Genomic DNA, 25121 nt, shown 5'->3' with positions numbered 1-25121 from the left:
CAATCCAGATAGTAGACATAATTCTTTGCTCATAAAACACTTTACCAATTTTTGCAATCTCACTTCTCGAGATCGCAAAAGAAAAAGAAAAGAAAAAAGACATGCGTGACGCACCGCTATCCTACTTTTCCACATTCACGGCGGGTTGCTGGTACCAACCGTGTTAAAAGCAGCACTTAGTGAACGTGTTGTGGTTCGTATGACTTACTAACGTGTGTTTAGAGTGCACAGTGATGTTGCAGTAATTATAGATTTAAAATTGAAATAACACATAAAAAATTTCCAAGGGTTCAACGCTGCTGAACCAAATATTGAGCGAAATCATTAGCTGCGGGTGACCGAGCGTTCTTCTTCCTCAGCCCACATATAAAGCTCCACTTTAACCAAGCCGTATGAACGTTCCTTAGTGGCCTATAGGGGTAACGTGAATGCCAGGATCCTAGCAGGCTGATTCTGACATAATCGTCCCATGTGAAACGAGAGACCCAAGGTGGCAGCTCCTGCCAGCCCATCTCTCGCTTTTGTGTCACGTGGGATGTGATGTCACGCGCTGCGCCGCGGCTTTGACCGCGCTACGCCGATCGTTTCAGTTGGTAGCCCAGCTCTCACCCTAATGTCATGTGGGAGGTGACGTCACAACGTCACGTGGGTAAGACGTGGCTACCGGCCGCGCTACGCTGAAGGCTCGAAACCTAGAGTAGTATTGCTTTCGCAATAAAATAGCCGAGTGAAAAGGCAGCGTTAAAGTTGCTTTGCGTCTACTCCTAAAAGAAGCTTGAGTTAAAAGACCCTCAAGTTGAGACATTTGTCTCATCTCGCACCAGCTAGTCATTTCAGTCATCTTGCTAGCTCACAACATCAAGCTGCACAACTCTCCCCCGATCCTCTATGCCACAGCACAGTCTACAGCGCACCTTCGGTCATCCTTGGTGGAAATCGTCTAGCATTGGAACAATGAGCCTCCGACCTGTGTATTCAAGTTCGATTAACTTTATTTCAAAACTTGATTGGTCGATTGATTTTTCGGTGCATTGATGAATACTTTGTCATATTAGCAGGCCTTGTAAGCAGGATGGTGAATTCGACGGCCGGGAGGAGGAGGAATCAACATTTATTAAGCCCGAAATAATTCATTGGTACATGCTTGCACCAGACGGGGTGGTTCCCTAGTTGCGGGATCCATATGCTCCCAGCAGCTCCCGGCCCCTGTCCGTCAGTGCGAGCTGGATGGGTAGGGCGGGGCTGGATAACAAGGTCTCCCATCGCTCAATGGGTTGGAAATTGGGGGTATTGGTGGGAAGGGGAGGAGGTGGGGGGGTCTTGAGTTTTGTGAATTCTGCCAAAATGTGCGGCAGGGTGCCTTTTTCTTTTTTGCAAAAAGGACAGCATATCGAGTTCCGTAGGGTACATGCGGTTTATCAGTACGGGATGCGCAAGCGATCCTGCCTGCGCTCAACGTAGGATCGTCTGTTGTTACCTGGTGAGTTTGGGGTGCGGTTCTGGCAGTCTGCACCTTTCCTCTCGGTACATACGGGTTATCTCCCGAAAGCTGATAACCGCATGCGGTAGCTCTTCCGGCTCGTGCTCGCCCCGGATTGACATTTCTCGAGCATGGTAGTCTGCGATGGTGTTGCCTGCTACCTGCGAGTGAGCCGGGACCCACCTGAGCTCTATGGCTCTTCCCTCAGGCTTGAACTTGGATAGAATGACCCGGGCAGTAGAGTGGATTACCCCTCTGCGGAAGCTTCTGTAGGCTGTCTTTAAGTCGATGACCACGGTGTCCCCGCTCGGCTGTGCGAGTGCGAGGGCCACGGCCGCTTCTTCGGCAACTGCGGAGTCTGTTCTCTTTATGGACGCTCTGACGATCAGCCTGTCTTTTGACGTACCCATCACCGCTGCACGGTCACTGTGTTTTCGGAGCAAGGCGTCCGCGTAGAGGACCCCGGGGTTCTCTTTCAGCTTCCGGGCTATGGCTTTGGCCCGCGCGGTGGTGCGCCTCTCGTCGTCCTTGTCCGGCGTCATGTTTCGGGGAAGGAGTTTGGTCTGAATGGTCGTCTTCCAGTCTTCTGGAAGGGCTTCCTTGAGGGGTACTGGCTGAATCTGCCATCCTATCTTGCGTAGGACGGCTCGTCCGTGTTTCGTGTGACTGAGCCGGATTCTCTGATTAGAGAGGTGGGCTTCAATGAGCTCCTCCACCGTGTTGTGGGCGCTTATGTCTAGCAGTCTTTGCGTGGACGAGTATATGGGTATGCCCTGAGCTTGCTTCGTTGCCTTACGAATCATCGTGTTTAGGGTGTCCCTATCTGCCTTCGTCAGTTGGAGATAAGGGGCGGAGTAGGTAACCCTCGACACGACGAACGCGCGTATCAGGCGCATGACATCGTCCTCTTTGGTGCCTTGGTTTCTGTTAGATACCCAAGTGAGTATCTGTTCGATTGTAGTCTTGATCTTTGTGACGGCGGCGTGTGCCTTTCCGTCGGTCCGAAGTAGTAGGCCGAGGATCAGTCCTTGAGTCCGGTGGCCTCCACGGCCCGGCTCAATATACCGTCGCTGCCATCGATCTTTCTTCATTTGAGCATTCAGCTGATCGCTCATATAGTAATACTCAATTCCATCGGCATTTTAAGGAACCAAATAGATAAAATATAAATAAATGAGTAAACAACAATACAAAAAACAAACAAATAGATAGCTTAATACAAAGTCAGGCAAGCGCGTGAAAGGCTCTAACGCACACGTCCTACGTTAAAGGTTGCTGTAAAAATAAGTAGTAAACGCACCAGATAGCGCCGCTAACAGCAATGCATACGTGGGTGGAAACTTAAACAAAAATGGCCATGTGGCAAGATGAATGCATGCAGCTTGCCATGCGTGCATCTTGTTAGCTGGTTCGTGGGTGCATCTTGATACCTGGTCATTTTTGCCTAAATTTCCACCCACATATGCGTTACTGTTAGCGGGCTATGTGGTACGCTATCTCTCACTGAAAAAAAAAAAAGTTCTATCTCGCACTCCAAGCGCAATTGAAACACCTCTGCCTTTCAGCAGCAGTTCATTTGACCTCTTTATGATGAACTTACGCACTTTCTTAGCACATCGACGGCAAGTAAAGCTTATAGGTTGCGTGTACGAAAGCTATAACAATTACGTAGCATCGATAGACAACTTCACCGAACATCGATCTGTACCCTTGTATGAGCGTACGGACGCTTGAAGGCGTGCGTGCAAATGACTCGCGCATTTACCTTGCTTACTATGGCAGCATATGCAGAGGCCTTCCTCACAGGGGGTGGAACTTTTTTAGTTGTGCAGGCAAGCTCTTCTAGATGTTCTCGAAGGTTCCTGGCGAGGCGTGTAATCATGTCCTTTACTATGGAGGTATACTTTCGAAAGTGAAGTGGGGTGATCAGCTAACTCACGGCATCTGTAAGTTTTGCAGCGTATCCATCTATATACACAAGACATTCCGATATTCTGAAAACACGTATAAGAAAAGCTCGCCTTATTTCTTTGATTACAACAATCGTCGTAACGTAGCAATCGTAGCAGAGAGCAACCAAAATGTAACGTGCAAGAAATCTCCCGTAGTGGGCGGTGTCATCGCCGAACTTCACCAAGAAAGGCGAGGGCTTGTTGAATCTGTCTCCTCCCATCGAAGATCCCTGACCCTTGGCTGAAAACACAAGTCAGACTGAGCGCATCTTTACTTTCCGCTAAGGTCTCACAGTGCTAAGCCCAACGCCATTCCCAGGTAGCACAAAACGGTGAAATGATGTTTTGAAATGCATTTTTTAATGTTGTTTGTTTAAGACTTTTATAAAACGTTATAAATAACGTTAGAATAATATTGTAACTTGTGTGTGACGCTACACAGCACTTCGCCAACAATGAAGGGCAACAAATGATTTCTACAATACACAAAAACCGGGACATGCAGCTGAATAACATATCTGAATGGATGTCATGGGAACAGGCTTACAAAGCTATTATTGAAGGGTGTCCCACGCTTGGTTTAGAAGGGAATGGTATAATAAGCAATGGTTTAACTAACAAGCGTATTATTTTTGGAAGATATTATCCAGTAAACTTGCAGCGAAGTACTGCAAGTTGAAAGGCACATTTTTAAGAAACGTAGGAAATGTTACGAGACAAAATCCTTGATGCACACATTGTAATGTTGCTTTATAGTTGCGATTTCAATACTTTGTTCACATTTTGTGCATATAACAGTTACAATGGTGTCTGTAGTTTGCAAGCCAAGTTAACGTTTAGGGTACAAACATATGAAAAAGTAATAAAATTAGAAACTTAGACATTTAGAACACAACAATAGCACGATGTTCAACTTGAACTTACAACGAATATCTTCAATGGAATGTTCTCAGATTTGATGTTCAAATGTAGCGTGCACTTCAGTGCAAGTTGAATAGCCTTAAATGTTCTGAGTAGTTTCATCTCAAAGATTCACTATGTGTTGGATTAGCCGCACGTGGGACGATGCACCGATGGATCACAGCCTGCTTATATGGATATAAAAAATAGCCTCACCGGCTTCTCTGCTACAATATTAAGTTTGACCTTTACCTTTTCGTAAATAAAGCTAGACATCCTAAAGACGACTTATGTTAATCAAATTTACATGGCTATTCCTTTGAGACGAAGCTTTAATATGTTTTTAAGGCAACGCCAAAGGTTTCTGAAACACTACAAACAACTTCAGCATCGTCACATGCCTGGATTGGGAATGCGGGAATTAACGGAGATTTCAGCGTTACGCCCGTGAAAACAGCACACCAGGTGATGCATCATAAGTGTGCAGAAAACTAGTGACGATATGTCCATGCCAACTGGCAATTATCAACCTTAAAAGATTCCGTCTTTTTGGCTGAACTTGTTGCGGGCGCTGTGTCAATTCCCGTCACTTCTGACAGTCTTATTTCACGACACGAGATTTCTTGTCGCATTTGCTGTGAGACATAGCTACGATGCGCCTTTGGAAAATGCTGAGGACCGATCAATGTGTACGCGTTGACACCAATTTATCATTCCGCCACCACTATTGCAGTGAAATACTCCTGGTGACATCTACGTTTGCAGACACTGTACGGAACGCTTGCATATATGCACTGTCGTTTTAAGGAACTGTCGCTCTTGTAGACTAAAAGCTGTCGCTAACACTCCGCTAACCTCCCCGTCCACTTCGATAAATTTTAGGAACTGCTTCAGATTGAGCTATCTGGAACAAGACGACCGCTGCTCAAATCGACGAAGGCAGTTAAAGAAGCGACACGAACGATTAAGCGTTGTCTACCAACTAAGGGATGTAAACTTGAGAAAAATAAATGTGCTTTCCAGCCACCGCAAGATGAGATGAAAAAAAAAAAAGCAACCTTTTTTCATGATTTTGGGCAAACAAAACTTGTAGAAAGAGGCATCGCACTATCGTATGAAACAAGCCCCTGTTTAAGTCATGGCTAAAAATGGCTAAAAATTTGAAAAACTCGCTTTAAAAGAAGACGTGATAGCGAATGAACTCATTAACTCACTTCTAACGCTCATACCTCGGCATCCCGCTTTTGCTTCAATCATCTTTGCCTCATACCAAGCATTTCCCACATTCTCGGCATCCTCAAACAAAGCCCCCACAATAGTGCACGCACCTCGCACAATGCCAGACGGCATTTCCGCGTAGTACTAGTCACAGGTTCTATCACACGTGGTCAAATTCAGCGACAAAGGCACGATACTATTCGCCTACGCCACTCTGGTTTCATTCCGTAATCCCCAATCACTACTGACTTATCAGTCAATGACATTATTAACACCTCACCCAACCACGCAATCAATCAATCAATCAATCAATCAATCAATCAATCAATCAATCAATCAATCAATCAATCAATCAATCAATCAATCAATCAATCAATCAATCAATCAGTCAATCAATCAATCAATCAATCAAAAACACTACATACATCATATGCAATTCATCATATTTTGCTGGCACGTTTTGCGACATTCTTGAAGTAGATGCGCAGATTGCACTAGACCTCGGTGGAGTCTATGTTGACAGGGACGTATCAGGTCGGAATGTCGGCGTCTTCTGAATCGGCGCCACTCAATTGTTTTCCTCGGCGCGGTTTTCAGTTGACCTTGAAATCTCCCTATCAAAAACCGGGGAACGGCGACGGCTTTTCGGCGCAACACCAACACTTCGCGTAAAAAGTGCGATTCTGTCTTGCGTTCACGGCAGCTCGCACAGGTTAAAAAAATAGCCAGAGGCTTCACGAGGGGTCAAGGTTATTCCTTCAGTTCCCTCACTAGTTTAAAGAAAGAAAAGAGAAAGTACCATCCCCAACGCTTTCCTTGGCCTCGCCGACTGTTGGCTTCTTTCTTTCATGTATTATAACGAGCATCCTCATTTCCCCTTAATTGATCTGCTTGTAGCTTACGGGGGTCTCGGTTCTGGCAGTCTTGAAGCCATAGGTAGCGTAAGAGGGTTCTAGCACAGCTTTCGCCCTCGCTCTTTATCACGTTCTACGTGACGCTGGCGGTAACACAGGACGTTCCACGTCCGCCGCCTTGGCTGAGGGTGGCGCTGGTGAACACTCTCAAGGTTCGTATACAGACAACATAAATACCCAAGAAAGTAGCAGGGGGGACAGCGGCCGATGTAGCTCAGTTGGAAGAGCACCAGACGCGTTATTCGGAGGTCGTGGGTTCGGTTCCCACCATCGGCACGTTGTTTTTTCTTCTACTTTGTGTTTAATTATATTCCCCTAAACAGATTACATTCCTAATCTCTGCGATTATCCAAGTAAACATTAAAAATAAAAGACAGAAAAGAGAAAGTACCATCCCCAACGCTTTCCTTGGCCTCGCCGACTGTTGGCTTCTTTCCTTCTTGTAGAAGCGTTAGTGAGATAGGGCCCGCATTTGAGGAAATGGGTGTGGGTGGTGGGAAGTTTTCAATGTCTCGCCTTTCGTCACGTGCTTAGTAGAGCAAGGGCAGAACAGAAGGAAAAACATGAGGTACAATTTAGGCCTTTCGATTGACTTCAGGAATGGAAGGCGACTACGTAAGCTCTCCCACGGCTCCTTCCACCCGGAGGGAGATAGCCTAAGAATGAAACACGCGACACACATTCGTGTCTACTATGGTGTGTATCACTTAGGCACAGCGAATGGGGTTACGCCACGAATTCTCAGCCGAGCTTCATAAAAGATTTTTTTTTGTTACTTTTGAACTTTGTGATTAGCTTGGTGTTTTTCCGTGTTGTTTGCTCTTCACGCATGCTTGTTTATCAAGCTTATGTCAAGTGCTCTTGTGTTCCTCTCTTCCGCCTTGAAATCAATACAACGCTGGGTGGTAGATTGCGTTCAGCTAGGTTGCCTAAATCTGGCTTCTTCTATCTAAGGAGCGCATGTCTTGCATATCATATAGTATAAATGGGGCCGCGGGTTGCCTACGAGGCGACCTCCACAAAGTACTTGTTTTTCACAATTTCGCCAGCGCTTGAGCTAGTGCGTACAGAACGATATAAATTTTTATCTCATGGTATGCGCGTTAGCATTAATTTTTGACTTAGGCTTTTATAAGGAATGTAAACAAATACTGGAGAGATGCAGGTAATTCGATCCGTACCTAGATTGTTTTCGAGAAAACTAATAAGTCGGAGAAGCGCGCCATGCTGCAGTTCCTTATTTAATGAGCACAAAGCAGTCACAATAGCACATTATCACAACTGGTGTGCAAACCTCGAAGTCTGCACTAAAGGCTAAGAACCCCACCCATCAGACTCACTTTCAAATAAACTGTTTTATTTTATCCCCGTTATCACTCATGCCCAGCTGGGCATAGCGAGGCTACGAAGCGGACGACGTTACAGTAGTAGCAATAGTAAATTGCTTCTATTTAAACAAAGAAGTTTGGGGCCATAGGCCTCTGGGCCCCCGCACTAAGGGGTCCGTGTTCCCTTTTCCGTGGTTCCTGTGGGTTTCTGCTGTCCGTGACAGTCCGGCTAGAGGTAGTCTTCTGCCGGCCTCAGAGAGTAACAGGGTCTCCCAGTCATCTCGGAGAATGTTACTCGCGACGATATGAGCCTGCAATGGACCACACCTACTGTTTCTGATCCTATACGCTCCAGTCTGCCGGGCAGTGCTTGGAAACGGAGAGAACAAATAGCCAACAGCGGGGCGGAAACATGAAACTCCGCATGAATTACTGGTGGAAAAGCTTCGAGCGCCGACCAATCGCTAAAAAACAATGACGTGAGATGTGGTTATACATGGAGATTGCGTTCGTCGCGACTAAACGCGTGTGCTGTCGTCTGAATATGGAAAAGAGATTCCAGGTAAAGTCTTGCGTTTTTCTTTTCCGATTATCTCCGCGCCATCCCACTCGATATCATGGCCTTCGGAAACAGCACGTTCATTCAGTGCGTTGGCTGCCACGCGCCGCTTCCTGTGCGGCTGCCGTAATATATTTTTCCAGAAATCGCCCATTAGGTTAATTAATAAAATACAAACTTTGTTTTATCGAATTCATTCGCTTATGAGGGAAACAACAAAAAAAGGACAACAAGATCGAGGCTGAAATTTATTCCGTTATACGGCGAGTTCGCGCAGAAAATTAGCGTGCCGCGATGGCTACTAGTGTTCACGTATGGTACAATAAAATATAATAAAATATTTCACAGGACAATGAATATGTGATCACCTTTTCAGGCAGGAGAAATAAGAAATAAATTACGAAAACAAGCGTACTGCCGAACTTATTAAAGATGCAAACTGCATTCATATCCTATACAAAGTATTTAAGAAATGCAGTTTATTTTGCTTGAAGCTTGCGTTAACAGTGCGAAAAGTTTGAATAAAAAGGAACATCTGTCTTAGGTTTTGTGCAGCTAGACAAAACTGAAGAAAAGGCGTATAAAACAGAAAAACTGAGCGTGGTCCGCAGTCAGGAATCGAGCTCATATAGCCGACGCATCTAAAACTATTGATTTCCGATGACGATTCCGGAAGCCGCTTATCACTGCCCTGACAGCAACTCATTATGCTTTATTGTGTGGTTATCTTTCATATTATGGCCGCAGACCATTCAAATCTTTATTTGTTGATGCCACGTAGTGATGACTACGCAGTAAGCGACAGAGGAGGACACTCGAGTTGCGTTCAAATGAGCTCTTTATTGGACTGACATGCAAAAGAACCAAGCAATCGGCGGTGGCGATAGCACCAAGCGTGCTCAGCGATCGTCAATCTACAGATGCCCATCGATCTACGAATGCACGTCGCACCCGTCAATGCTTAATTAAAAAGCGGTGGAGAAACGTCTAGATAAAGCCGCAAACGGTGACTACCGTAACCTGGAACAATGTAGAAACATAGGCGAGTGGCTGGAATCCTTCGAGGTACATCCCGGTGCACTTTTTAAGAAAAAAAAAAAGACAATGATTGCGCGTCCCGTGACAACGAGCATTAATAAACGAAGAGCACAGAATTGATTCATGCGCTACAATCCCAGTGATAAGGCGGTATGCTGGCGGCTGATGAGAAAGAACAATGTTTGTAATGCCTCGGGTCAAAGTGTTAGTGGTGTAGCGTCTTAATTTTAGTGCTCATCCTGCCACACGTGATGTTCACATATAACAGCGCCATCCAGGAGACAACAAGGGCGAGCCCGTTTCAGCTTCTGTGTGACAAAGCTAGATGAGATGCTACCGCACGCCACGGAAGAGGACCTACGCGGCCGCCTATACCTTCACGGCGCAGAGGAAGCCCAAAGACTCGGCCGACGGCGCGTTAAGGACCAACAACGCAACGACGTCTAACGATACAACTTGCGACGACGCGACACTGAGTACAAGCCAGGAGACCAAGTGCGGGTTTGGACGCCGGCAAGCCGTCAGCGAAGAGCTATTTCGGCGGTACTTCGGACCATACAGAATCCTTCGACACTTCAGACAACGTGACTACGAAGCCATATCCCCGACGGCAAGAGGCCATCACAGCGGAGCCGGGGTTTACCCAGAAATTGGGAATGTTTTCGCCTGAAGCCTTATATAAGCGCCTTAAAGGCAGTAATTGTTTTAATTTGTAATATTTTGTTTACCTTTGTCTGTTTATTTTGTAAGCATCGAGGCTATGCCTTTTTAAGGGGGGAGTAACGAACCATTCAAGTCCTTAATTGTTCTTTTTCAACCGCCGCTAGCATGCTGCCTTATCCCTGCGGTTGTAGCGCACGAATCGATTCTGTACTCGCGAGACGCGGCTTCATTTTTTTTTTTTGATCGCGCAAGATGTGCCGAGATGTATCTGAAAGGAATTCTAGCCACTCGCTTGTGTTCCTATAATGTTCCACGGGCCCTATTTTCGACAATTCGCCATTTTGTTCAAATTGTGACGTACGCTTGACGTGTGCAGTAGGACGGTGCCATGTTACGTAAGCACACAATCGGGCTATGTATTTTGAAGCAAAAGTGAAGTGATAGAAAAAAGTGCTGTCGTCTGCTGCTATATATTTGCGCCAAGTATGAAAAACGACGCTGCGCTTGCATGAACCAAGCCGCTGCGCTGCATTCCGCGTTTCGGAAGCCTTGGGGTTGCAGTGAGGGCGAGTGAAATATGTTATCGCGTTGCGGTCTCAGTGGTCATGGCATACTTGCGGTCGGACATTCGACAGCAGCTACGCACGAAGAGGCTGCGCGAGTTTCAGCTGAAGAGCAAGAAGGGCAACGGAATATGCGCAGTGAGTTGGCGTAGAATGGGTGCGGAAAGTATCATTGCTCCTCATAAGCGCCGCGATGACCTATAAGCGGATTTTAAATGCAGGAACTAAAATGTTTAAGAACCTTGTAAACAGAAGGAATCGACAGATTTCCAAAGTAGCTCCAGCACTGACGGAGAGCCGCCATGCGCAGCCGGCATGGCCCATGTCCGAGGACAACGCGGGCGTGCGAAAGGTTCTTGCGAAACGAAAAGATATACGATAAAAAGAAAGAAACAGAAGAACGGAATAGCAGGATTGTTAATTAGGCTATACCCAGGCTACCGTACGCGTGCAGAGGGGGATAAACGTATAAGGAATGAAAGCGAAATATGACTGAGGAAATCGTGGTATGAAGCTAGGGCAGCGCCGCGCGCGCGTGTTTCTTACTGTCGAAATGGTAAAATGCAAATCAATAAAAGGAGATTATTTTCGGCTGTATTAAAAAAAAGAAATCAACACACAATGCCACTCAACTAGCGTACCGTCATAACATGCTCTGGAGTACTTATTTGTTCTAAAAGATAAGCAATCAGTGAGCCCGCATGCACATCAAAACAAAATTTTGCATGAAAGACATCATGTGTAGCAAACAAACTAAGCATCACTTTATTAAAATAGAAGCTGTAAGTATTTTTGCTTGCTTTTACCATCGGGGAAAGGCTGTTCAATTCATTAACATTGCAGTGAGTGCATAGTGCAAGGCAATAAAGGCAGTGTTTAGGGCCGACGTTTAAGACCGTCTTTGTGATCCCTCGCTGTCTGTTGCGCGAATCAAGTTCCTGCACAGCCATCCACCATATGATCCCTGAGGTTGTATTCACGAATCGACCAGACAGATAATTAGAAAGCATAGCGGTGCTCTCTGAAATTCATGATGGTTTGGTGGGCGCTGTTTATCACAGAGACAAAGAAAAGATAACACAGGACTGGCGCCTTTATATCTTTTCTTTTGTCTCTATGTTAAAGAGCGGCCACGAAACCATCATGAACAATACAACTCGTCCAACTTTCCCTTCTGTTGCTCTCTGAAATACCTCGTCTCGTGCAGATCAACTGCTTGAGTTATCGGGCCGCATTGCAGCGCTTGGCAACGACGGCGCGGATCGATGGTTTCTCTATGAGAGCAAATCATTTGCAACGGAAGGGTACGCACGACCCTCGGGGGGCTGTAAATCTGCGTCTTGATTATTAATCCTCTAAAAGATGACCCAGCTGAAAAGTTCCCTTATGACGTAATTTTGGTGCTATCTGAAATTACAACAAGATGTCCAGCTTACTCCACCATCCACCAAACTGTCTACCAAACTGCGGTGAGCTAACAGCAGCATATACTGCACGTCGAATTCGCCATGTTTTTTACGCGGCTGTCTCAAGTGACTCAAAATGTGGCGCTCAACTTTGGTCATTTACAGCAATGGCAGCACATCTTTTACGGATGAAACGTCGTTTTGACGTCATCATATCGACATTATCGCTTCTCTTCCCTAATCTAGAAGCGTTCCATCGCCAACTCATCACATTATATAACTGAGCCTTTATTTTGCCTTATTTGTCCTATCTATACATTTTTATTAAATTTGTTGCAGCTGTGAAATGTCTTGATGGGTTTTATTTACTTGTGTTTGCCTATGTACTCTCTCCATTTTTTTTTCCTTACCATTTTTTTTAAGCGCCATTCGGGGCACTGTGTGCCGCTTGCTTTTTATTGTGCTTAATCTGTGTGTGTACCATTGTGCTTTAATCTGTGTCGCGTATATCTTTTTCTTAATGATATAATAATTTCCGCGTCGTACTATTTTGTTTGTTCATATATTAATTACCTTTGTATTTCTTGCCTGTTTCCTTACATTTTATGTATATATTGCACTGTATAGATTTTATGTCCCCCTTACACAATGCCTAATGGGCCTGTAAGGTATGTTCAAATAAATAAATATAATGTTTATTCATGACGTATATCCGCCACACAACGTCAGCCAATCAGATTTTAGGAGGTGGCTCTTGACAGTGATGGGCAATTCATTTCACCCCATTCGTAAAACAAGCGCAAGTGTTTTCCTCTCTATCATCTATACCTCGGTTTTCCCTGCACAATTACTTATAAATACCAACCAGGCATCATGAACAGCGCTGTTAAAAATCCGTTTTCACGTTCACGTCATTTTTAGGTCACCTCCAAAAGCCATTTCGACAGACCGCAATTTCGCGCCGCAAATTTGAAACACGTGACTTTTTTGACAAGTAATCAGAGAAACAACATGGCGCCGAACGGCGGCCAAGTGTGTCGAAAATAGGCTAGTCACCCCCGTTACCCCAGCTTATGTTAGCCACCGTTCGCGGCTTTATCTACATGTTTCTCCGCCGCTTTTTAATTGAGCGTTGACGGGTGCGACGGGAATTCGTAGATCGACGACCACCTAGCACGCTTGCTGCTATCGCTGCCGCCGATTGCTTAGCTCTTTTACGGGCGCAAGCCAGCCCAACATGCAACTCCATTCTCCTCCATTGTCGCCTACGGCATTGTCACCACTAGGTGACATAATAAACAGTACCTGCCATCGATTTCTATGCACTGCGAAAATCTTGGATCTTAGTTTTGCTTGGAAATTATGCGGTCTCGCAGGCGCACAGCGACGAAGTCTGCAACCGAAAGGTAAGCCCCGACTGAAAAAAATCTGTATTTGCTTTTATTGATTGCGCGATTACTAATATGCAAAAATATGCTTAGTAGGAGAAAAATGAGAGCGTCTTATAAGAAAAACAAGTACGTGATTTCCATGTGATGGCTATGTCTCCAGCAGCACAGCGGTTGCCTGCAAAAGAGGATAGAGAATGACGCTAAAGTTACGCTAAAGTTAACCGGTTTAGGAAACACAACAAGTGTGCAACCTGACGCGCTAACCTTGTGTTCACTGGACGCCATGGAACTGCTGCCTCATTAAAACCGCGAAGGCTTGTGGGAAATAGAGTCACATCGCCGACCGATTACGGGACATGCTCTCAAAGCTATTGCTACGGCACAAAGTTCAGTTCAGTATTACTTCGGCACAAAAGTTCAGTTCTGCGTCGTCGTTGTCCACTTCTCCTCTTTGTCAAGTTTTTGTTACGCACTTATTTTACAGTTCAGTATTGGTACTGCCCGCTACTATTGTATTGCGTTGGGTCAGTGGACGTGGATGGCGGTGAACTCGCTCCATGATTGGCTGATTCTAAGCCTGCCTCCCACAGAGCTGCATTCCTTAGGCCATATAGCCCGGAGGTTAGATGATGTTGCCCATGAGTTTGGCCCTAAGGCACTTAAGTATTGTCTTCACTAATTTCACATTTTCAGCATCCCTGTGTCGTACACATCTGGATGCAATAAGTGCCATAACATCCGTCTACGAGGTTTCGACAAATACGAATGCCGGAGTTAGATATGCAATAAGGGTTGTATAGGCGGTTAGTAAAGTTCTGGTTATGATCAAATCGTCCGATTAGAAAGGCATTTTCCTAAGATTTGATGATAGCAGTGTGACCTAATCTGGTAAGTTGAGCCTTCGTTTAAAAAAAAAAAACTGTGCCTTCCACATTGCGTAAAGGGGTACGAAACGACCAGCAACCTCAACACAATCGTGTCTCGCGGTTTAATACCCTTACTGCTGACGTGCCAAATGTTGGCATTGGTTACTAAGGGACTTTGTGATACATTACTTACGTTGCGTGCGTCATATAAAGGAACCGTGGCTGCAAAAACACACAAAAACAAAAAAGACATCGTAAACTTAGGCCACCAAGACAGGTTCGCCGAATACTAATAATATAGTCCACAAATTTTTGCGGAGCTCGGCTACTTACGCTGATTATCTGTTGGGCTTACATCTGAAAAAAAAAGAAGAAAGAGCCAGGTCGGAATCATTAAAAGTCACACAGCAGTGACATTCAAAAAAATTTATCTCCTCAGTTCTCAGGTATACTAGGTGTTTCGAGGAAGCCCTCCACAGATTTATAATAATAGGTTTTTGGGATGTAAGCTCGGCTTCTGGATTACATTTAACTGTGCTGGCGCACATCAGAACAGGGTGGATGTTAATAATCAACTGCATAAATAACAGTGATAATTAGGCTTTAACTATTGTAGTTAAACGTATAATTGCATATAGAAATTTGCAGTTCACTGGACATTATTATTAGCAGCGTCAGGTTTTAAAAATTTGAAAACACGATCACTCTCGGCGCTGAGGATAAACAAATTTTTGCAGTCCCACGTTCAAAGATAAACGCTTTCGATAAACCCGCCCTGCAATGTCCCCAGTGCCATCACTCCATGGCGTAAGCGGCCTTCTATCAGAGCTTTTTGATCATACCAGTTGCATAGTATAGCATAACAAAAACTACTATATCAGATCAATATCAGGAGGAAGGCATCGCCCTCCCGTCCGAGATCCCTTGGGACCTGGCGGCTCCGTAGGCTTGTCTTATGGTGTTTTTTACTCCTCGAGGTCCTGGCTGCTTAGCAAGACCTCCCAGGACTCCTTCACTAAAGTGAATTGGGCGCATGCCCACACCATATTGGCTATGATCGCATATTTTCCACAGGCCCTACATTTGTCGCCATTTAGGCCCTGTAGAAACCTACTGAGCGTGGCTGGGTTTGGAAAAATGTCCACCTGCAACTGCCTCCATGCTGCTTCCTCCCTCTTACTGAGTTTTTTGTACGGTTCTGGATATTCTCTTCTGCTAAGCATATAAAACTGAGTGACACCGCGAAAAGAGTATAATCGCTCGTATCTGGAAATGTGTGCATCCTCGGAGGGAGTCGCGGAGATTGGCCTTAAAGTCGGCTCTCGGGCCAGCTCGTGAGCTCCCTCATTACCATGAAGGGTTTGGTGCGCAGGCGCCCAAAGCAAGAGCCCAATTGTGCCGTTCGGCAGTATGTGTGCTTCCGCTGGTGATACTCGACCTAAATCGAGATTACGTATCGCTTCCTTATACCCGTGTTACACGGGTGTTTTCAACGGCCGTTCAGTTGAGCGTCTGTTGAACGCCGTAACGGCCGTGGGAACGGAAAGGTGGTGGCTGCGCTCACACGGCACTTTCCATGTTTTCAGTGCTGTCATCCTTGTTTCTGCGCTCGCAGTTCGGCAAGGTGATCTTGCCACAAGTAAATGCGTCAGTGATGCTGTCCAGGCAAAGCGTTTTTGCGCCGAAGCGCTCGCCTGCAGCGGAGACACATTGCTGCTGGCGGCTGCCAACTTGCCTACTTCACGACGAAACGGACGGGAACGGCGGCGGAGCGGAGACCGGCCGTTAATGCCAACGGCAGTTTTCCTTAACGGCCGTTAACGTGCCCGTGTAACAGGGGTATGTCGCTGATGACCACTATGTCTCTTCGTGTATGAGCGAGATCTTCTGAGTGTGCAGCTCACCGGGCACCCTCCTTTGCGACAACCGTTACCTTCGCTGTTCGTCCGTTGTACTCGGCCGCATCGGAATAGACCACGTCCTGCCTCTAGTGTATTTCTGATGCAACATTTCCGCCCTGTCTTTTCTATGTGCCTCATGAAAACAGGGTTGCATTTTCCGTGGCATACGAGCGATTTTTTCTGCCTCGTTTCAGTTGGAAATCTCCCCGCAAATTCTTTCGTATGCGCGGGGGAGTATTCCAACTGCTTGATGATATATTTACCTATCGTCGTGGTCGTTAATCGATTAAACTGCGCAACGAGCGCAGCTTATATGAGGTCGTCTATGGTATTTGATACTCCTGAGGCCACGAGCGTTTTAGTCGAAGCCCACTGCTGTAGCCCTAGAGCGGCCTTGACAGTTTTGTTTATGATGAACTCTAAGCACTTACGGTCGGAGACAATGAATTTTTGACACGCCATAGCAAACACGATCTTTCCGATAACAAAGGCTTGTAGCAGTCTAAGATTTGCCTCCTTTATGCCTGCCTGCTTGTTGGCGACGCGTTGAATAAGCGTCCTAGTGTGCTGCGTGCTCTGTTGGATTCGTTCCAATGATTGGGAGTTACATATTCTGGACTGGACGTGCAGCCCCAGTATGCACATGCAGTCTATCCGTGAGATTGCCTGTGCACCTACCCGAACAGTGATGTTCGGCTCTTCTTTTTCTGCGCTTGTGCGTCATCGTAAGGAGTCCTGATTTTTCAGCGGAACACCATAGTCACTTGCCTCGAAAATATTCGTCTATCGCATGTACCGTCGTCCGTGAAGCTTATTCTACAAAGCCATTGGTTGCGTGGTTCATTCAGAGAGTGATATCGCCTGTATAGACACTATGATGGAGTCACTACCTCTACCAGCTTTATTGGTAAACGAATCATAGCTACGTTAAAAAAGATGGGTGCGAGCACCGATCTCTGTGGGGTCCTACGGTCTCCGAGTCGAACTCCGTTCTGTCTACAATGGCCGATGTTGATGTGCTCTTCTGTTCGTTAGAAAATATTTAATATAACTGTATACATCCGGCTTCAGCTACCCCTTGCGCACTGGGGTTGTCCGGAATACGTCATGGCGGACGTTATCAAATGCCTTCGCCACATGGGGCCTATACCACTATTCTCGTGTCGTTTATTTGTGATTCTATTATCTGATGTTTCAGGTATAGTATGACGTCGGTTACAGAGAGTTTCCATCGAAATTCTATCATCGTGTCAGGATACAGCTCGTTCTCTTCAAGAGATTTGTTAAGCCTAATTTGCGCGTGCTCCATGAGCTTATCCACGCATGATGTATGCGGAATGGACCTAACATTTTATAACCCCAACTTTTTCCCAGGTTTGGGTGCAAAGACTACTTTAGCTAACTTCCATTAATGTGGGATTACGCCTTTTGTCCCAACAGTTCCGTATATAAGCCGCTAGGTTACCTACTGACCTACCATCAAATTTCGAAGTATTTTGTAGCTCACCCGATCTTGGCTGCAGACTTCGTTTTTAACCTATTAATTTCGACCATGCTATTAGCTACAATGATCGGCGCATCTGGCCTCTCATTTACCCATCTACGGTATTCTGGGAGCTGGGTCGCATCTGTCGAAGCAATATACCTTGCCTGGCCTTCGTGCAATAGTCGGTCGTCTGTTCCCGAGTAGCTATATATTGCTTCATGTAGCAGTAGTTTTGCCGCCGCTTTGCTGTTGTCTGGGTCAATCAAGTGTTGAAACAGCTGCCAGGTTAGAGCAATTCCCATGCTGCGCTCTAAATTATCGCATGCGCTGCGCCAATTTTGGCACGTGAGCTCCAGCGCATATTGTTCGATCTCTTTGCTGAGCGTAGCTATTAGTTTCGCAGACATCTATCCGATTTCATAGCTGCGAGTCGGACCTCCAAGGTTTTCTTTTTGTGCCACATGTTTGCTAGCCGACGGTCTACAGCACATGTGTTCTGCTCATCCTCGATCTCATTGGCAGCCGCCTCCACGTCTCTTAATATTTCGCGGCCCCAAGCGCTTACGTCCTCTACTCCATCTCGGTGTGTGGGCATTCCCGGAATCTGCCCCAATTTATCAACTTGACCTTGTTATTTTTCCATGTGGTCGATCCTCCATCCACAACAATTTATATGGCGTTGTGCTCACTTCACATGTTTTCCTGAATGTTGCACCATGTGGCCTTGGTACACTCTGTGACCACTATAGGGTCTGGTGTTGTGTCTTCTGTTACACTGTTTCCGTGCCTCGTTGAAAGGTCTGAGTTCCTTATAAGGTCTAAGCTTTACTTTTGGACAGCGGTGGCGTAGCGGTAGAACATCCGCCTCGCATGAAAGAGGACCGTGGTTGAAATCCCGGTGCCGCGCAATTCTCCACCGGATTAAAAAAAAAAAAAACTCCGCGTGTCGACGTAATTGCATAAACAGGTTTGGGGTGCAACCTGATGCCGGTGAACACCTTCGGCAACGCACTCCCTCACCAGAGCAGGAGTTGGCCACCCTGGTGCAGATTGTCCGCACCCTCTCATGACAAGTTCCATAAAATCCCGGCCCTCAGTCACCAGTGGCTACGGAACAACTGACCACGACGGCGGTCAGACCTGTGACGCAGCAGGGGGTGCGAAGAAAGCCTGGCTCCACTGGACAGGCCGCCATTGGAAACTGACCCTGGCAACGTTTAATGCTAGAACCCTAGCTAGTGAAGCTAGTTTAGCAGTGCTGTTAGAGGAACTAGAGGGCATGAAATGGAATGTCATAGGGCTTAGTGAGTTTAGGAGGCCGAATGAGGCACATATTGTACTGAAGGATGGGCATGTGCTGTGTTATCGAGGTTTACCGGCAAGGCAACAGGAGTAGGTTTCCTTGTCAATAAGTATATAGCGGGTAATATAAATGAATTCTATAGTATTACTGAGAAGGTGGCAGGCATCATAATTAGGCTTAATAAGCGATATAAACTGAAGGTTGTACAGGCCTATGCACCTACATGTAGTTATGATGATCAGGCAATTGAAAGCTTCTACGAAAATGCAGAATCGGAAATGCGAAAAGTAAAGACGCAGTATATTGTTTTAATGTGCCAAGGTAGGGAAAAAGCAGGCAGGCGACCAGGCAGTAGGTGACTATGACATTGGTTCTAGGAATAGCAGGGGGAGTTACTAGTTGAGTGTGCAGAGCGCAATAACTTAAGAATCATAAATACCTTCTTCAGCAAACGGAAGAACCGCAAATGGACATGGAAAAGTCCTTACGGGACCTAAAAATTAAATTGACTTCATACTGTGTTCAACCCCCGCCATTATGCAAGTTGTAGAGGTAATCGGGAAAGTGCGATGCAGTGACCACAGGACGGTAAGGTCCCGAATTCGTCTAAATCTGAAGAAGGAACGCTACAGATTAGTAAGAAAGAAACCGATGAACGTATTAGCGGTGAGGGGGAGGGCAGAAGAGTTCTGGATCTCGCTACAGAACAGATATTCAGCGCTAACCGAGGATGGCGACATTCCCCTAGAAGCAACGAACAATTATTTGAGAGATATCATTACTGAGTGCGCGGTAGAAGTGGGCGGTAGGATAGATAGAGAGGATACCGGTAAGTTGTCTAAGGAGTCGAAATATTTGATTAAGAAACGCCAGAGTATGAAAGCTTCCAATTCAACGGACCAGATAGAATTGGCCGAGATATCAAAGCTAATTAATAAGCGCAAGGTGGCCAATATAAGGAGTATAACACGGAGAAAATTGAGCATGCTGTAAAGAGTGCGGGAAGCCTTAAAGCGGTATTGAAATTGGGCATAGGCAAAACCCAGATGCATGCGATAAGGGACAAGGCGGGCAACGTCATCACGAATATGGACAAGATAGTCAAAGTAGCCGAGGAGTTCTATACAGATCTCTACAGTAGCCAAAGTAGTCAGGACCGTAATGAGATTGGCGGTAGGGAAAAACAGTCGGACGTTCCACCAGTGACGAAGGACGAGATCAAGAAAGGATTAGAAACTATGATAAGGGGGAAATCAGCTGGAGAGGATCAGATCGTGCTAGAATAACTGGCGACCCTGTATACGCAGTGCCTGGTGTCATTAACGGTACCGGAACCATGGAAGAACACAAACATTATGATCATTCATAAGAAAGGGGACTAAGGACCCTAAAACTACAGACCAATCTGTTACATATAAGGTATTTACTAAGGTAATCGCTAATAGAATCAGGACAACCTTAGACTTCAACCAAGCAAAGGATCAAGCAGGTTTTCGGAAACGGTACTCTACTATCGATCATATCCATACCATCAATCAGGTGATAGAAAAATGCTCGGAATATAACCAGCCCTTATACATAGCATTCATTGATTACGAAAAAGCATTTTACTTAGTTGAAACCTTGGCGGTGATGCAGACATTGCGAAATCAGAGGGCAGACGAGCCGTACGTGAAAGTGCTGGAATATATATATAGTGGCTGCACAGCAACCATAGTTCTGCATAAAGAAAGTAACAAAATTCCCATAAAGAAAGGTGTTAGGCAAGGAGACACAATCTCCCAAATATACTATTCACAGCTTGCTTAGAGGAAGTATTCAGAGACTTGGAATGGGAGCAGTTATGGATAAGGGTAGATGGAGAATACCTCAGTAACCTGCGATTTGCTGATGACATTGCCTTACTAAGCAACTCGGGGGTGAACTGCAAATAATAATTGATGACCTAGACAGCAAAAGTAGAAAGGTAGGATTGAAAATAAATATGCAGAAGACTAAGGTAATGTTCAACAGCCTCGGGAAGGAACAGCAGTTTACATTAGGTAGCGAAGTACTGGAAGTAGTAGGCGAATATTTCTACTTAGGACAGGTAGTAACCGCAGATCCGGACCATGAAAAGGAAATAAGAAGAATAAGATTGGGATGGAGCGCATTTGGCAAGCACTCGCAGATTATGACTAGCAGCTTACCGGTATCACCCAAGAAGAAAGTATACAACAGTTGCATCTTACCTGTACTCACCTATGGGGCTGAAACGTGGAGGCTAACCAAGAGGGTTCTACTTAAGTTGAGGACAACCCAGAGGGCTTTGGAAAGAAAAGTGGTAGGGGTAACAATAAGAGTTAGGAAGCGTGCAGAGTGGGTCACAGAAATAACTCAAGTTACTGACATTCTAGTGGAAATTAAGAAGAAGAAATGGGCATGGGCAGGATATGTAGTGCGAAGAGAGGATAACCGATGGTCGCTGAGGGTAACAAACTGGATTCCAAGGGAAGGAAAGCGTAGCAGGGGGCGGCAGAAAGTTAGGTGGGCGGATGAGATTAAGCAGTTCGCAGGGGTCAGGTGGATGCAGCTAGCACAGAACCGGGTTACGTGGAGAAATATGGGAGAGGCCTTCGCCCTACAGTCAGGCTGGTGATGATGATGCTTCCAAAGCGTTTTGCCTTTCGCGTTTTCAGTTATATATCCCCAAACCTGATGACAAGCATTGGAGTTCCCTAGGATAAGAAGTGCACTGACCTTTGCCTTTCTTTTTGCAAGTCCAAAAAGTTCCCCGAACGTGCATCTAACCTATATTGGGTTGCAATGTAGATTGAGAATGATGTTCGTTTCCTGCAGTTCGTCGGCTGCAAGGTGAACCAGCACGTGATATCTGTGTGTCTACCTTGTGTCGTGTTGAATGACCGTAACCTTTCGTCTTATAAAGGTGGTCCCGCGATTTATCCCTACCACTGGTGTATGCCCTATAGTCGGCTAGTTTTGATCCCTACCCTGTTTCTTGTAGGGCAAGTACATCCGGCCGTTACCCCACCGTAATGATCTGTTCTAATACTGACCTTTTCCCCTGTATTTTATGCAGTCCCACAGCCAGATAATTGTTTTACTTCTTTTTTGTGGAGCCATAGATTTAACAGAGCGTTAGTAATTTCTCCTATCAGCTGATATACGCTTTTCTACGTGTATCTGTATACCACCCGGTCCTTTCTGATATATAGTCATATGTTAAAATTTTGCGGTAATTACGTCAAAATGTTCTTGCACTCGGGCAGTTAAGTCCTTATAAAATTTGATCCTGATGATGTTACCTGGCTCTGTTTCTTCTTCGGACGTGAATAGTTCTGAAAGACTATACTCAGGCCTGCTCTCGTTAGGTGACCTACTTCAATACTGTCCTGTTTACTTTGAGACTCCGATTCTGAAGACGCGACCTCTTCCGTATCATCCTCTCCTTCACTCTCGCAACTATTGCCGGTTTCCCACTGGCGTTTGGCTACCGATGGTGCTGGACAGGCACGTATGACCTGCCGCTATTGTCGCGAAGTCTGGATGTTCTCAAGCTGCTGCATGTACTCCATTTGCTTCTAGTACAATTGTTCATCCTCTTTTTGATGTTCTACCTGCTGCCATCACTGTTCAGCCTGCATACATTAGCGTTGCCGCTGTTTCGGGTGCTTTAAATGTTAGAGTTGCTGCTGCTGATGTTGCTGCAGCTGCCCAAGTTGCCTCTCATGTTCTTTCATGCTGCTTTTGGCCTTCAGCGCGTAGTTGGTCTTGCGCCTGAGTTAGTTCTGTTTTACCATTGTCTGAGCAATGGGAGCCATGGTTGGTCCCGCGCACGCAGCCTAACTTTTTTTGCCACCGCGGACGTCTGATTACCATGAGGTTCCCTGGTCAACACGCCTTGCGGATGGGAGCTTGCGTCTTCTTCCATGGCTTGCGGTGTTGGTTGTCTTGTCGCTGCTTCCTTTTCCCGCGAGGACATCTCTGCCGGTTGTTGCGTTTTTGGTGTCGACCCTCCGATCACGTTCCGTTCCTTGGACGGCTCTAGACTATTTGACTGATTGCTGTCAATCTTTATGCCTTCTGGCTGTGGTAATCGGGGGAAGGACATCTATCTCGTCCTCGGGCTGTTTGGGGTTAGTTCCTGCAGCTTATCACATCTACGTAGTCTACTTGTCCCGGTTCTGGTCGCCGCTTCGACTGATTCTTTTCGCAGTTTCGCCTCCCATTGATATTTATTTACCATATAGGGAGTTCGGAAGGTTCACTTTGCACTCATAGGCTCCGGTAAAATGTCTCTTGCGACATATATTTTGCACTTTGGATCACACGCGTGGTCCTTTGGTGGGTTCTTGGTGTGTCCGCTTGTGCATACGTCTGAACGGTTTCCAAGGTTGCCGCTCCGATAGCAGACATCGTATTTTTCTTGCACATGATGTACTTTCATGGGCAGCTGCAGACGCATACCAGGCTCGCGACCGCTTCACCTCTGAACACGATGATGATTGAGGTAGACTTGCCTCTCCGTCGAGCACCAATTATCTCCGGGTTCACAGGGTTACCAGTTACCTCTCCCGATCTTCGCCTTAATATATTAATATATTATTATTACAATATATTATATTAATATATTAGTATATATTATATAATATATCTCCGGGTTCCTAGGTTTACCCAGATACCTCTCCAGTTCTTCGTCTTTAATGTCCTGCTCTATGCTGTGCACCATGCACTCCTTTCCCGTTGCAAATTTGTAAGGGGATGCATGCGGTGTGAGCTGAATCTCTCCGGTATCCATCCGCATGCGGGTGACTCGAACTACCTTCAACGCCTGATCTTCGTCCGGCGTGCTGTACACAAAGATGCTCTGTCTGTCATTGATCACGATGAAATCCTGTCCCTTCCCTTCTTCGGGTGCGATGTCAGACGCTCTCTCGATCGTTTCGAACAACTGCCACGATGAGACCGTGTCGAGCACAAGTCCCCTTTTCGAGTGAAAAAGCACCTTTAAATCGTCTCCCGACAGCCTTGGCTAGTTTAACGCCAATAAAAGAAGCGTCTTTTTTTAATCCAGTCTTATTACATGCTGATCGCGCTTCCTTATTATGACCGACCTCCTATTGCGCTGCCACGTGATCGGGCTCAGGCGCCCGATAGGTCTCGCAGGCTTGCCGGGGTTTACGGCTGATTTTGGTTGTCCAGCCTCGGTGCACATCTACTACGGACGAAGTCTCCACCTCCTCAGCAACTACTTCCATTTTTCCTTCACTTTCCTGACGCGGCCTCAGCGTCCGTAAATATCGCGTCCACTGCTCTGGTCAGGAATAGCTCGTTATCCGACACACGAAAAGCCTACAGGCGACTGCAAAGAAGCTCGTACGAACGAGGTCCATACCGCCGCTTCATAGCTTGAGCTCCGGCCTACTCTGGGCTAGGAGCAAACCATGCAGCAGACTCAGCCGCTATCGCTCTCTAGACGGACAACTTCCTCCATCTCCTCCTCCTCCTCCTTAGAAGAAGAAGAAGAAGAAGAAGAAGGAGAAGAAGAAGAAGAAGAAGAAGAAGAAGAAGAAGAAGAAGAAGAAGAAGAAGAAGAAGAAGAAGAAGAAGAAGAAGAAGAAGAAGAAGAAGAAGAAGAAGAAGAAGAAGAAGAAAAGGCCACGTCGGCCTTGCATTTTCAGGAAAATAACTAAACTATATCGGGACAGACACAACATTCACTACCACCCGTGCTAAGAATCTCAGGCTCCGCTGTACAGGCCGCCATTGGAAACTTACCCTGGCAACGTTTAACGCTAGAATTCTACCTAGTGAAGCTAGTTTAGCAGTGCTGTTAGAGGAAGTAGAGGCTATGAAATGGGATGTCATAGGGCTTAGTGAGGTTAGGAGGCCAAATGAGGCCTATACTGTACTGAATTACGGGCATGTACTGTGTTATCGAGGTTTACCGGAGAGGCGAGAAATAGGAGTAGGTTTCCTTGTCAATAAGTATATAGCGGGTAATATAGATTTATTCTATAGTAATATTAATTAGAGGGTGGCAGGCATCATAATTAGGCTTAATAAGCGATATAAACTGAAGAGTGTACAGGCCTATGCACCTACATGTAGTTATGATGACCAGGCAGTTGAAAGCTTCTAGGAAGATGTAGA

The 25121-nt window shown here is 45.9% G+C and overlaps 1 protein-coding gene and 1 pseudogene across 3 annotated transcripts in view; both read right to left on the bottom strand.

The window, feature by feature from the left end:
* Positions 1 to 1166: 1166 nt before the first annotated feature.
* LOC146194031 (uncharacterized) lies at positions 1167 to 2283 on the bottom strand (annotated as a pseudogene).
* Positions 2284 to 13222: 10939 nt separating this feature from the next.
* LOC146194030 (uncharacterized) overlaps positions 13223 to 25121 on the bottom strand; it is a 74804-nt gene continuing 62905 nt past the window's right edge. For all 3 annotated transcript variants that reach the window (XM_084602931.1, XM_084602933.1, XM_084602932.1), the window contains 3 exons: positions 14612 to 14635; positions 14472 to 14500; positions 13223 to 13587 (listed from right to left, as the gene is read on the bottom strand). In XM_084602931.1, the coding sequence (XP_084459057.1) occupies positions 14617 to 14635 (19 nt within the window). In that variant the 3' untranslated portion in view covers positions 13223 to 13587; positions 14472 to 14500; positions 14612 to 14616. The remainder of the gene's footprint in view (positions 13588 to 14471; positions 14501 to 14611; positions 14636 to 25121) is intronic.

This window comes from Amblyomma maculatum, chromosome 4, assembly GCF_055883805.1.
Source record: "Amblyomma maculatum isolate TAMU_Amacu chromosome 4, ASM5588380v1, whole genome shotgun sequence".
NCBI classification, from domain to species: domain Eukaryota; kingdom Metazoa; phylum Arthropoda; class Arachnida; order Ixodida; family Ixodidae; genus Amblyomma; species Amblyomma maculatum.
Note: the sequence above shows the minus strand (reverse complement) of the source record. Positions and strands in the feature narration are given on the sequence as shown.